This window comes from Aplosporella prunicola, assembly GCF_010093885.1.
Source record: "Aplosporella prunicola CBS 121167 unplaced genomic scaffold K452scaffold_54, whole genome shotgun sequence".
NCBI classification, from domain to species: Eukaryota; Fungi; Ascomycota; class Dothideomycetes; order Botryosphaeriales; family Aplosporellaceae; genus Aplosporella; species Aplosporella prunicola.
Window position 1 is genome coordinate 1 of NW_022983582.1, and position 13,106 is coordinate 13,106.

Consider the following 13,106-nt stretch of genomic DNA (forward strand, 5'->3'; position numbering starts at 1 on the left):
CCCCCCCCAACTCCCTCTCCCACATCAACGTTCTCTATTATTCCACCTCTACTCTATACACACATCACCCTTTCCACAAGGACCATCTCGAAACGCCATCCAGCTGATATTTATACCATTCTAACCCCACTACCTGCTTCGTATGCAATCCTAGATACCCCCATCAACTACCCGGCATCTGCTGTTCAGCTGACGCCCGTCTGTTGCAGCGGAACGCCTGGGGGTTTCCATATTCACAACCACATAGCTTCTCGTTCTCCTACTAGTAAATCACTTCATTCATTCATCTGCCTGATTTTTATCTCTACCGCGTCCGAAGTATTGCAGTGATTAAGGCGCAGCGATCCAGATCGAACCTATTTGCTAGTCGGCTTATACCTGCAAGCCACGACATGCGGATCGGAGACGACGGGAAAACGGACAGAGGACATCTTTCCATTATAGGTCAGCTGCATGTCTAATCATCGGCGAGCGTCGTTAAGTAGAGGGGAAGTGTTCGCGCTCCGGGTCGCGGTACGGGGAGGGCTGTGGTTCCGTTTTAAACTACGAGCGGTAGATTTTTAAAGAGCTAATACCTTCGCACTTCCAAAAGGCTAAATAGAATATATCTAGTCTTGTCCTTACTCTTAGATAGGTGTTAATGATATTATGCGAAAAGTGTAGCCTTGCGATAACTCAGTGCATGCGAAGAGATTTGCAGGAAGGTACACCACTAGAAGCAGTGAACGGTTTGAATTTTGTATATTTCCGTAGATATGCAGTTTTTCTGTCGTACAAGCGTACATCGGACCAAGAAACTGTCCAAGTAGCTCAATGCGTGGCTGAATGACAGTCCAGGGTTTTGGATTCCGGAAATGAGGGTACATCAACTACCTACCGTAACGGTAACATTGGGCATGGTTTTTAACCGTAAACACGCAGTAGAGCCGTCACAGATGCATGAGCTTGATGGCAACGAAGGAAGTAGGCAAATAGCTAAATCTTGGGTCCGGCGAAGTTTCAGTGTCTGGCTTCTGATCAGAAGCGCGCAAATCCATACCACGAGCTATTACGCGCTTGACTCTGCCATGACCTACCGATCCTGCAAACTCTGGAGTAGTTTGCTAGAACTTGCTAGAGCCTGAAAGAACCTGCTGGAAGATGTCCAAGACGCAGCGCAGCGCAGCTTAGCTTTTGGTTACTGAATCGGGTTAGCGCGTGGGGAGCGCAGCCTTCAGTCCAATCTCGTCCGCGTCCCTCCCTCACCTCTACACCTCCTCGAACGTCTCGAACTCAACGTACGCGAAACGCTCTGCACACCAAGACGCAGGACGCGCAAGCTGACAGATCCAGATGCCTTCCAGACGTAACCGCAACGGGCGCCGCTCCCAGCAAAACCGGCACAACGGTATGTCTGAACCGCGGAGTTGAAGTGAGACTTACACTGGCTTCTGGACAGATCGCAACGAGCCTAGAGGCCTGACGCCGCTGCAGTACGTGCAGCAGTAGTACGCGCCGCAGCCGTACATGCAGCCACCGCCGTTCGTGGCGCCGGAGCAGCAATTCGTGCCGCCGCAGGCGTTCATGCCGCCCCCGCCGCCGTACGGGCCGTTCGCGCAACCGTACCAGCCATACCTGGAATACGGACACGGCTTCATGTATCAACCCCTTCCTCCGACGCGTCACAGTCAGGCTCAGACGGCCTACGAGGACGGCCGTGGATACAGGTACGTATCTTCCTCTCCCCCTCCCCGCTCTCGGCACAGTCATCAGTCGGAACGCGATGATGACCGTCGCTCGCGGTCGCGCTCACGCTCCAGGCACGGCCGTCGGGCAGACCGGCGTCGGTCGCCTTCACGCCGTCGCTACTCTCCTTCGTCCTCGTCCTCGTCCTCGTCTTCGGCCTCGTCCTCGCCCTCGCCCTCGTGTTCTAGGCACAGCCGTCGTTCGCGCCGTGACGACTACGAGCGTCGTCACGGCTACGAGCGCCGCTCGCCATCGAGGAGTCGCAGCAGCGACAGCCGGTCGAGTCTCGACGTGAACCCGCCCACGTCACCCTCGGCCGAACTCCGTTGTGGTCGTCGCATCTCGCCGGACGGGATGCCTCCCTCCACTTCGGTTCAGCCACGCCAGCGACGTCGCGTCCGCTTCCAGTCACCGATCAGCACCGTTCCGGTATTGACCGCCCCTGCAGCTTCTGTCGCCGCGACGGCTGGCGCCGCGGTGACTGAAGCCGACGACGACGACGTGGAAGAAGCCGCGTCCGATGCTTTCAGTCGGACCTTGGGCTCTCGTGCCTCCCCAGCGACTAGGCGCTGAGGCTACCACGGGGCCGAAGAGGGCTCAGCAGGCGAAGCGCTAGGTAAGGAAAAGGACGAGAATGCGGTAGGCGTTTACGTCCTGCTCCGCCTCTGCTGCTCTGTGCACTCTGTCCGAGCTGCTTGTGTAGTCTGCCGGCTCTAGGATCGGATCGATACACAACGGAGGACGAGTGCTGGTTTTGCTTGGCCTTTGGTGCCGGTGGTTTCTTCCTTTAGCGTTGCTTTGTATTCTCTTTCTGTAGATAACACCAACACCTGGCGCTCTTTTCCCACAGGGTTTTTACCGAGGCCAAGGTTGTTCATGATAATCATCTTCCCAATTTGTTGTTCACCCACCGTTGAGTCGAAACACCGGAGTTAGTGCATGTGCGAAGCGTGGTGCTTACGTGTATATTCGGAGAGCTTCCAGCAGCTATTGGAGGGTTTCTTCGCGAGCGGCGTTTCTTTGTGGTAATATTACAAACGATTTAGTGTTTGGCCTTACTATATATAAAGCCTACAGCACACAAACGCAAACAGTAGACTTGAATCCTTGATTATCATCACCAGTCAATCCCCCTTGCAGACTAGATACAGGGTCTGACCTCGTTAAAAACCCAGTGGGAAAAGAGTGTCAGACTTCAAAGCAAAATCCCAAGTCTCCAAAAGCTGGACACGTATATGCTCCGAAAACCAAGGAAAACCCAGAACCAGTCAAAACCCGAATGCCAAAGTGTGGAAAGAGTCGCAGAGCCAAGCTGCCCCGACTACTGCTGGTATTGGTAGTCACGACCGCCACCACGGCCATCACCACGACCACCTCCACGATCACCTCCGTGGCCATCTCCGCGACAGTGGTTCAGTGTGGCGGTGTGAGCCGCGGGAGGACTCGCTTCAGTTGCTGGCAGAAGTTCGCCCCGGCCTAGATAGAGCCTAAGGAACTCGCCTTAATCCCTAGCAGAAGTTTGAGAAACCGCCTTGATCGCTGGCAGGAGTTTGCCCCGGTCCAAAGCCTGGGGAACTCATGCGCAGGCCCAAAAGCCGAGGAATTGCTTTAGTTATTGGCAGAATTTTGCCCCGGCTCAACGCCTGAAGAAACCGCCTTGATCGCTGGCAGAAGTTTACCCCGGCCGAAAGCCTGAGGAACTCGCCTTGACCGATACTCATGAAGGAATTGCCTTGGTCAGATGAGTGGTGAACCAGGCCTCAATGGGATAGCCAGACCTCTGTGGGACATTTGAGGCCAATGTCGAGGCCCCAGTTGAGACCATAACGGGCAGAAATCTCCATGGCTCTGTTTATCGCGGCTTCCTCTTCCCGTTGGAGCTCTTGTCTCAACTCTTCTTTATACTCAACAACCAATTTCTGGATGATCTTGCCGAAAGATTCCTCATCTTTCTTCCTGTTGGCGAGGATACGTTTGAAGAGCTGCTCCATATCGCTTTTGTGGTTTCTGACAATGTCTCGGCACGACATCAACTCCAATATGTTGTTGTCGATATCGATGGAGCCCTTCTTCGTCCGCACCACTTCCCAGGCGGCATTCTTGGCGAGACTGGTGTTTGCCAGGTACCACTCCTGCCAATGCCCCCACCAAGTTGGTTCTTTGTCAGAAGGAGCCGGGTTGGGCTCCCCAGCCGGAGCTACAGCGAAGCCGCAACCCGACTCGATGTATCCATGACCGAGGCGGGCGAAAACCACTTCGGCCAGAACACAATCCTCCGGTTCAACACACTGGTGGATACAACCACCCCGGAGACGGAATTTATCCCCCCCCTTCACGCAGGTATTCAAAGCCGCTTCGACAGCGTACATGATGCAGCTGCCGCCCGTATGCTCGATGTGGTCCTTAAGACTGTCGGCTAGCATCTGAGAATAGCCGAAGTATTGGAGTGGTTGCTTGAGTGGTCCCAGAAGTTCTCCGTATGGGGTTTCAGGGAAATAGCCCGAACAGAATGCATCGCGGAATTTGAGCAGGTTCTGCTTCTTTACTTGGTCAACCGCCATGGAGTTCTGGTCGCTACACAAGTATCTCCTTGCACCATTGAGGGTACGGTTTATATCCCAATCTGATGACTTCCAGTTGTCGATTTTCATCGCAATTTCTTGGTCAGCTGCAGCGTTGGAATCTTTGTCAGCCCCACAGTATATGACCAGTTGCGAACAAGCTTCAAATAGTTGAAACTCGGTTGGCGATAGGCCTTTGTCGTCTACTAGCATGAGCTGGTATATACCCGGCGGAGGTGCGTTGATGTCCGCCTGCGACGGCAAAGGTGTCATCAACTGTCTGAGCTTGTCCATGTAGTCACGGACGCCATTCTCTTCGTTGACCCATGCTTGATGAACATTGCCGCTGATTATGTGACCTAGCAGCGGCTGAGGCATAGCTCCGACAATTCGCATTGCAGGCTCCTTGAACTGATCGAAGTCCATCTCTCGGGTGGACGCATGATCGCGGGCTCGTTCCTCGTCGAAGACAGCCTTGAGTAGTCCAGGGTATCCTTCCTTGCCCATGGCTTCCACGATCTTGACGTATTCGCTTTGATGCGGCGGCCAATTCGGAAATATCATTGGCACTACTTCTTCCTCTGGGAGAGTCGGAACTGAGTGTTGAGACTCGAGGTCAAGACCTGTTGTATCAGACCCGAGCTGGGGTTCAGTCAGCGTTATGCTTCGGATCACTGGCATCGATCCACCTATTTCTGATGCAGACATGTTGGTGAGAAGTCTGGCACACGATGTTGGTGGTATACGTGGGTTGGGGGTGGGTGGTGGAAAGTGTGTTGTGAGATGGTGAGGTTGTGAGAAGGTGAGGGTAGGACAGGGCGGCCGGCGTCCTTGGCCTTCGACAGTCACGTGGTGCCACCGAAAGAGGCAGTGAAATGTTAAAGGCTCCGGATAATTGTAACGCCCGTTACCGTCAAGCAGGAACCACTGTGTTGCGAGGTAATGATGATTGTACGGATTAGAAGAAATCCACTCAAGATACTTGTAGTATGTATGTGCTCTAAGACCTTCCCACATACTGAGGACGTAGTATTTTAGCTAGGTATGGAATATTTTATAGAGCCTAATCATATCTTTGCCTACTACCTAGAAATAGGACTGGGCGGATGGGTCTATTCCGAGAACTGGTAGCATGGACTAATTTGAAAGGACTTATGCAACTAATGCCCGGCACGTCTTTGTTGAAGCTTTGAAAAACTCGATTATCATCATCATTACACCCAAGAAACTAGCTAGATACAGGACCTGAGCTCATTAAAAACCCAGTGGGAAAAAAGAGTGTCAGGTTTTAAAGCACTACCATCGCCTTGAACCCTCCCCAGGAACCCTCCGCAAGCGCAAGTAGCCATCCTTCAACGCTAATCACCGTAGGTAGCTGTCAAAATCCTCCGCAAGCTGCAATAATCGTCAGTGCTGATCGCCGTAGGTTGCCAGTTATGGTGAATGTTTCCATCACCATGAGTTCTCCGCAAGTTGACAGCGCTGATCGCCGGAGGTAGGTACCAACTATGTGACGAAGCGGCGAGGAAAAGGCGGAAAAAAGCAAAACAAGCAACAAAAACAAACGCACCTCTTGCTACCTGTGGAACATGACCAGTCTATCGTGGCGAGGACAGCGCCCACTGGTCAAACAGATGACATGCCCAGGTTCAGCGGCGGTAACGGCGGCGGTCAGGAGACCTGCTCCGGTCGCGGTAGCGATCACGAGACCGGCTACGCTCGCGGTAGTGGTCGTTCTGCCGTCTGGACGGCGAGCAAGAGCGGGCCTGGCGACAGTCGTCACGGGCAAGAGGCTGGCCGTAGACGCCGAGCTGTTGGCCGTAAGCGCCCTGCTGCTGGCCGAAGGGAGCTGGGGCAAATGGAGCCGGGGCACCATACTGCTGGCCATAGGCCACTGTGACCGATGCCGGCTGTGCCACGGCCGGGCCCAGTTGAGCAGGCTGCTGGCTCCAGTTGAATTGGTCACTCAAGCCGGAGTACATCTGCTTGAAGTGCTTGGCCTTGCCCTCTTGCTTGGCGAGATCAGACCTAAGGTCCTTCTTGTCCTTGGAGAGGTCCCTGACCACCTTGTTGAGGTCCTTCTTGTCTCTGAGGAGGTCCTTGACCTCCTTCTTGAAGTTCTTGATCTCCTCGTTCCTGTCGTGCAACTTGGCCTCGTAGTGGAGCTTTTGCTCCTTGAGGCCAGGCTGGGGACGCGGCAGATTGTGGGGCGCCCAATGAGAAACATGCGGTGCTTCATCGTCGCGCGTCATCTTGCCGTAGTGCTTCCAGAAGGCAAATTCAACTGGAGCACCAGCAGCCGGGCGTCCATTGTCGTCCCTCCATGGACCAAAGCAGCGCTTGCCAGCGTGGGAAGTAGCTTCGTCGGGGCTGGCCTCCGACTTGCAAATCCAGCATGCACCGGTGCAGTTCCTAAAACCATGACCGGGGGGAGGTCCGACAAGAGGCCCTCACAACGGAGACAGTGATCGCCCCAGTATCTAGAAAAGTGAGTGTAGCATACTGACTCTGCAGTTCGCATTAGCTGCTTACCCGGCGGGTCTGGTCGCGGTGCGCGCCGTGAACGTGGCGGCGGCCGGAGAGCTGGAGGCAGCCGGAGAGCTGGAGGCAGCCGGAGTGCTGGCAGTGGCCGGGGTGGTGGTGAGCGTGAGAGCGCCTGCCGAGAGGCCGCCCTCATCGTCGCTCTCTTCTTTCTTGATCGGAGGCATCGTGGTGATAGATGCGCGTGTTGGGAGAAAGTTCAGGAAAGAAGGTTGTCAGAGGGTGAAGTTGGGAGAGTGTGAGAGTGACGCAGCGGCAGGCGGGCGCGTCAAGTCGCTAACATTTGCCGGTCTAACCCAATCGGGCAACCAACAACAAACCGACACATTGAAAAGTCGCCAAGCGACGCTTGAGTTTTTCCGCCTGCTTATTCCTCTGTCTTCGAATACGAGCGTGCGTGCATAGAGAACAGATGTCTTGCTTATATCGGTATAGCGAATGTATACTGTATGTACCTTTTGCAATGCATCTTCTGCGCATCCGTGCAGACACTGAGCCGTCGACAGGCCGCATATCAACTTGTCTTTGCAAATATTTCGCATCACCAACACCATCCGCGTAGGGTGTGAATGCCCTGCATCTATGCGCCAAGGCAGCGAAGATGTATTGTGCAACGGGCAGTGCACCTTTCCGTGGATCAAGGCAAACACTGAGCTGTTGTCAGCCTATGCGTCGAGATATTCGCATAATTCCTTCGTCATCGTGAAAAATGCTCAAACATAATCAACATTCTGTATGATCGGAGTCGTGCGGCCTGGTTATGAGCGGGTTGCGGGATATGGTGCTTCGCGATGAGAGCTCTGCAGCCGTTCGACGCTCTGTACAAGGACATTTCTTCACGTTGACGTAATGTCTTTTTAGCTTTCATACAACGAACCATTCCCAGTTCGCAAAGGAAACTCTTTATTATGCCTAATCTCATTAAAATACAAAGAGAAAAAGAGTGTCAGACTTCAAAGTACTACGGTCGCCCGAAGAAAAAAAGAACCAAGCAGAGCTTGAAAAGCAAACAAAAGCAGGACACCCATTACCTTTGAGTGTTAGGTCTGAGCACGCATAATTGAACCTCAGTTAGCAGGAAGCAGACTTATCCTTAAATCCACATGAGGAAGTCAAACTTGACAAAGCCGTCTGGCTAGTGTTGGTTTTAAGGTCCTTGAATTCTACTTCGACCACCGCGATCATGACCCTAGTTGTCCCGTTGGCGATACTTCGGCCCACCCCTCTGTGGGGAGCGGGACCGAGTGCCGCGAGTGCTGCGCTGGCCAGTGTATGGCTTACCGGGAAGAGGGTGGTCGAGATGATGCTGGCCGGCGCCGTACTGCGGCGCGGCGTAATAAGCCGCAGGCGCAGACGGAGGTGGAAGCATCGAAGGATACGCAACCGCATGCGGAAGCAACTTAACCGCCCGATCGCGTTCTATCTTCATTTCCTCATCCTTGAGCTTGATCTTCTCATCCTTCAGCCTAAGTTCCTCGTTCATGAACCTGATTTCATCGTCCCTGTGCTTGAGCGCCTCGTTCTTGACCTTGAGTTTATTGTTCTTGAACTTGATCGCATTATCCATGAGCTTGTTCTTTCTCTTGAGCGAAGCGATCTCCTGTTTGAGGTCTTTGATCTCTTCATCCCTTCTTCTGATTGCATCCTCCATCCTCTTCTGGGGGTTCCTGTTGTTCTGGTATCCTTGGTCCTGGGGAGGCAAATTCGCCCATGGCGCGTTGGGAGGTGGGGCATCATCCACCTCCATCTTAGCACGGCGCTGGAAGAACTCGAAAGGCATGGGCGGAACACCTGTAATCTCTTGGAATTCGTCGTCTCTCCATGGCCCGAAGCATCTCTTGCCAAAGTGGCTGAAATCAGCTAAGACAGGCATGCCAACAGTTTTGCAGATCCAGCATTTGCCTCTGCAGTTCTTGATACTATGACCTGACTCCAGGTTGGCGATAAACTTCTCACAGCGAAGGCAACGGCCTTTCCAGTACCTAACGAAAGTGAGTGTATCATACTGCCTTTTGAACAGCGCAATGGAGACATACCCTGTAGGTCTGGTCGTCGAGGGGTGTACAGGCCTGTATGAATTTCCAGTGTTGACGGGCTTGTCGTCGCTGTCTTCTCCCGTGATGAGGGGAGCTGTCGTCGCAAGTCTCTGGCTTTCGCCGGTGTCGGTGGGTGTGGGCTCGCGCGAGTGGATTTCGCCCTCTTCATCGCTATCCACGTAAATGACGAGGTGAGACATTGTGGTGGCGGAATGGAATCAGGCGCATGCAAGTGGGTTGTAAGTGGGTTTTTGGGATGAGCAGGAAAGAAGACTGTTGTGCGCGTCAACTTCACAGCAATCAGTCTAACCCAAACGGGTAAGCACGTCGTCGTGCTGTCGCCAGAGGCTTACCACCTGGCAGGTGCCATGTTAAGTCCCGGGTACGTGCATGTATGAGTGTTAAAAAGCAGTCTGTAAGCCATTGTCTTACGGATTTGACCACACGCAAAGCAACTTGTGCGTTTTGCAAGAGAATAAAGCCTGGTTCGATTAAGCTCCAAATCAACCCTCATATCAAGACCGACGCATGTGCACGAAGAAATATAAACTTATCGCGAAAAAGTATATGGTGGAAACCTTAGGGATATGTAGGGAACTTCATAGGAAGTCAGCTATGTATAGATATGAATGTACGGCGCAAGTTCGTGAATAGAGAACAATAAACTGACAAAGATGTCTAGTAGACCTCGTGCAAACAAGGGTACGTATAGACAAAGATACAAGTTTCTAGTCTACAAATTAAGACTTCAAGCCCAGAAAGTTGTATAGAGGCCCGCATAAGATTAGGTGGCTCACAATGAACGAAATTATAATATTCTGGTTTGCAGATGGAGAAGATAAGCCCGATGAGGAAGCGTATAAACCTTTGGAAGAAGGCAAATACGTACAGACAAAGACACCATGCACAAGCCCGTGAATGGGGACGAACAACCCGATGAAGCTACGTATAAGATACCGCCAAAAGACGGGTGAAAGTGGACAAAGAGATAAGGCTCGGATGTGCGGATGAGAAGAACAGCTTGCAGAAGAGTTATGAAAGACCTACCACAAAGTAATACGCAAACTGGCAAAGACACAAGCATCGGATGTGTAGAAATCGATTCAGATCATTCTATTTGTTCTTTGATCTGCGCACTGCCATGACCTGTCAAGTCCTCCGCAGGGAAAGCGCGTTAGGCTGCTATTTTACCTGAACCAAAAAATCCTCCTAGGCTTTACAAAACCCAAATTGCCAGCCTCTGTCTCCATCCATATGTTCCCTCAGTCATCCACAGGCTCCTGTTTAACCATTCTAGGTGGAGGCGATGGCATCTCCTCCCGCTTAATCCCAGCGGTGGTAGTTGGTACGGCTTCCGCGACCGGCGACTCCTCCTTAGCACTGGCCGGGGCTGCAACGCCAGCGGGATCAGGGGCGATCTGCGGACGACGCGTCGGGGCGGCATGGGCAGGCGGCTGCGCGCGTGGCCGGTAGCGTCTGCCGCGGGGACGCCGGCCGTGGTGGAATTGCCGCGGAGGAGGTGGTGCCCGGTTCCGGCGAGCCCGGTTGTGGTGATTATACGGATGATGTCGTTCATCATTACCGTAGTGATAACCGTACGGATGCTGTTATGGAACATTGCCGCGGTGTTGTTCGTAAGGATGCTGTCGTTGAGCATGACCGCCATGCTGGCCGTATGGCTGCTGCTGCTGCTGCTGTTGGGGCTGGTACTGGCCAGTGTGGCCGCGGTGATGCTCGTACGGCAGCGGCTGCTGCTGCTCATACTGCTGCTGCTGCGGCACAAGTTGTTGGTAAGGCGAATAGCCGTAGAGGTAATAAACAGATAGCAATACCTGCGGCTGTTGCTCCGGCACGTAGGGTTGCGCGACGTAAGCCGCAAGTTCGGCTTCTAACTGAGCTTGACGAGCCGCTTGAAGCGCCGCATATTCTATGCGAAAGTCAGTCGAGCCCCAGTCATACATACTGCTTTAGAACAGAGGTCAGACTTACCCGCATGCTCCTCCGCGCACTCTCGGAAGAAAGCCTCTGTGGATCTGTCAGGTCTTGCAAAGCCAGCACGCCAGTGGCTTCACTTCACCTACCTCTGTCGTAGTATTTATTGGATTTAAAGGGAGACGTCTGGATGCGTCAGTGATAGATTCTAGCTTCCTAGTGCAGAGAGCGAGAGCTGGCTTACGGTGTGTCATTTGCAGTGGATGTGGTGCGCAGGTGGGTGTCGTGGAGATGGAGAGACGGGTTGTCTGGAAGCTCCTAAGTGTGGGCACTTCTTCCACGCTAACCCGATTAGGCAACAGAAGTGAAAGCTGCGCGCATATCTCCAGCCTTGACCGTCTGGCAGGCGCTGGAATGCGTACTCTGTGCCTCTTTCCTCCATTTTTTCTCACTCCTACAACCGTGAGATGCACCTCAGGCAAGGAAACAAATTCGAATATTCACTCTATTCGCTGATGTAATGAAGTCTACCTGTTCCTATCTACTCTGCTGTGGCTCGTCAAGATGCCAGTGAGAATATAGAATCATGCTAGTAAGGATCAGATCAGAACAAAGCATAGAAGCCACTAGGAACTTCCAGAAACGATAAGACACATGCCACTCGCTCGCCGCTTAAGCACCAGAGCTCTCGAAGTCCAGGAACATAGAACCAATCCGTATTTTCCTAACCTGCATCCCGCAACTGTGGTCTTTGTCCGTAGTGTTGAGGGAACAGCAGGTTTCAATAAGACTGCTGTGATTAGAAGATCTCAAAATAACAGACTGTCGTAAGTCAGACATGTTTGAACCACTGTCTTCCAGGCTTCTTTCGGGTTGTTCATTGCCTCGTCCATGGTCTGAAGGCTTGAATGGGTGTGAACGGTGGCTGTGCAATGTCTGCCGCTTCGCATGGGTCAACTCTTGCCGTGGCAGTTTGCACGGTGATGAGTCGACATAATAGGCATCTCACCATTCTCCATCAGTTGCACGGCCACCGTCGTGTTGTCCGTTGGCAGCTTGAGAAAAAGTCTTTTCAATCTCTTCCCTTTCCTTCTTGATTTTGGCATTCTTGTTTTCGGCTTCAATCCTGGCCTTGACTTGCGCGAGCATGAGTTTCTTTTCGGCTTCGGGGATGCGCTGTTGTTCCTCCGGCGTGAGGTACCTGATACTGTGGATCTTAGGGCATTCTTTGCTTCTTCCGCGACAGCCAACTTTCGTGCGAAAGTGCAAATAGCAAAGATTCAAACCCTTGGCCCAAGGCTCAGCAATTTCTCTCCACAAAGTCGACTTGCGCTCTCTTGCCGGCTTCTGTTTACCCATGGCCATGGCGTGTTCCTTTGCGGTGCGAGCCTTGTCCCGCGCTATAGCGTCTTGACTCTTCTCTTTAGATCTTGCGACTGTCTTCTGGTTGCGCCTAGCAGCTCCTAGGAAAGAAACCTCCGTATCGGCTGGCGAAGAAGGTCTCTGGGAACGGGGTGGAGTTCTGATCCGGTAACGGGGCGGCGGAGTTCTGACCGGGATCTGCTACGACGCCTCTCACCTCGAAAACCGCGAGGTGGAGATCGAGTTCTGTCACGCAGCGGACGACCAATCGTGTGAGAGCGCGGAGGTGAGCAGAAATTGTCCCGCGTTCTCTCTTCATAGTGGCTCATGCGACGCGGACCGCGAAAGTGGAGTCGATCGTGACCCGGGTCGGTAGGAAGCCAGGTGCCATGACGAGAGCCAGGAGGTGGCATTGAGCGGCGATCACGGTATGGCTCGTCTTTCATGCGGCGAGAAGGGTCGCGAGTGTCGTGCTTGTATGGCGCTCGGTCGTAGTCCGGGTAGTCGCGCAGCGGTAGAGACGGCTGAGGGGGCGGAGGAAACTGATAACGCGCAGTGTCGCGGGCACCTTGTTCATAACCTTGACCGAATACCTGGGTGTATCCTGGGTAGTTAGGAAATGGACTGTATGGAGCGAACTGCTGAGGTAGAGGCGACGCTGGTTGGTATTGCGCTTGCGCCGGGAGGTTGGCAAGGGCAGCTGCGTAGCCTGCTTGGAATTCTGTTAGTGTAAATACCTGAACCATGTCATTTAGGATGGGACAAGTCTTACGGTTGTCTCTCTCGGCATTTTGCCTTCCTTGCTCCGCTGTCAAGGTGCCAGTGTCAGTTCTGTCCTGTACCATCATCCAGAAATCGTGACTTACCGTCGCCGTACCGCGGACGGTAATGATCTGAGTAGCGTCTCTCCATGTTGCGTTTACACCATTATCCGTTGATGCGCGTGACT

The 13,106-nt window shown here is 53.1% G+C and overlaps 4 protein-coding genes across 4 annotated transcripts; all 4 read right to left on the reverse strand.

Moving 5' to 3' along the window:
• Nucleotides 1–3,485: 3,485 nt before the first annotated feature.
• On the reverse strand, nt 3,486–4,994 carry K452DRAFT_302893 (uncharacterized protein; the record flags this gene model as incomplete). Its single annotated transcript, XM_033542650.1, has 1 exon — nt 3,486–4,994. One exon carries the CDS (start codon nt 4,992–4,994, stop codon nt 3,486–3,488), a length of 1,509 nt encoding a protein of 502 aa, XP_033391964.1.
• A 489-nt stretch (nt 4,995–5,483) lies between these two features.
• Nucleotides 5,484–6,667, reverse strand: K452DRAFT_362644 (uncharacterized protein). The gene is made up of 2 exons (XM_033546520.1): nt 5,857–6,667; nt 5,484–5,681 (listed from the first exon to the last, which is right to left on the reverse strand). Exon 1 carries the CDS (start codon nt 6,536–6,538, stop codon nt 5,936–5,938), a length of 603 nt encoding a protein of 200 aa, XP_033391965.1. The 5' UTR covers nt 6,539–6,667; the 3' UTR covers nt 5,484–5,681; nt 5,857–5,935.
• A 1,349-nt stretch (nt 6,668–8,016) lies between these two features.
• K452DRAFT_313332 (uncharacterized protein) lies at nt 8,017–9,063 on the reverse strand (the record flags this gene model as incomplete). The annotated part of the gene is made up of 1 exon (XM_033543654.1): nt 8,017–9,063. The coding sequence occupies one exon, from the start codon at nt 9,061–9,063 to the stop codon at nt 8,017–8,019; it is 1,047 nt and encodes a 348-aa protein (XP_033391966.1).
• Nucleotides 9,064–10,470: 1,407 nt separating this feature from the next.
• Nucleotides 10,471–13,069, reverse strand: K452DRAFT_302896 (uncharacterized protein; the record flags this gene model as incomplete). Its single annotated transcript, XM_033542651.1, has 7 exons — nt 10,471–10,790; nt 10,853–10,888; nt 11,619–11,698; nt 11,805–12,282; nt 12,375–12,866; nt 12,930–12,965; nt 13,024–13,069. 7 exons carry the CDS (start codon nt 13,067–13,069, stop codon nt 10,471–10,473), a joined length of 1,488 nt encoding a protein of 495 aa, XP_033391967.1.
• Nucleotides 13,070–13,106: the final 37 nt, after the last annotated feature.

Excerpts from the sequence above, each read along its gene's own strand:
- K452DRAFT_362644 (XM_033546520.1), bottom strand. The coding sequence starts at position 6,538 with ATGACGCGCGACGATGAAGCACCGCATGTTTCTCATTGGGCGCCCCAC.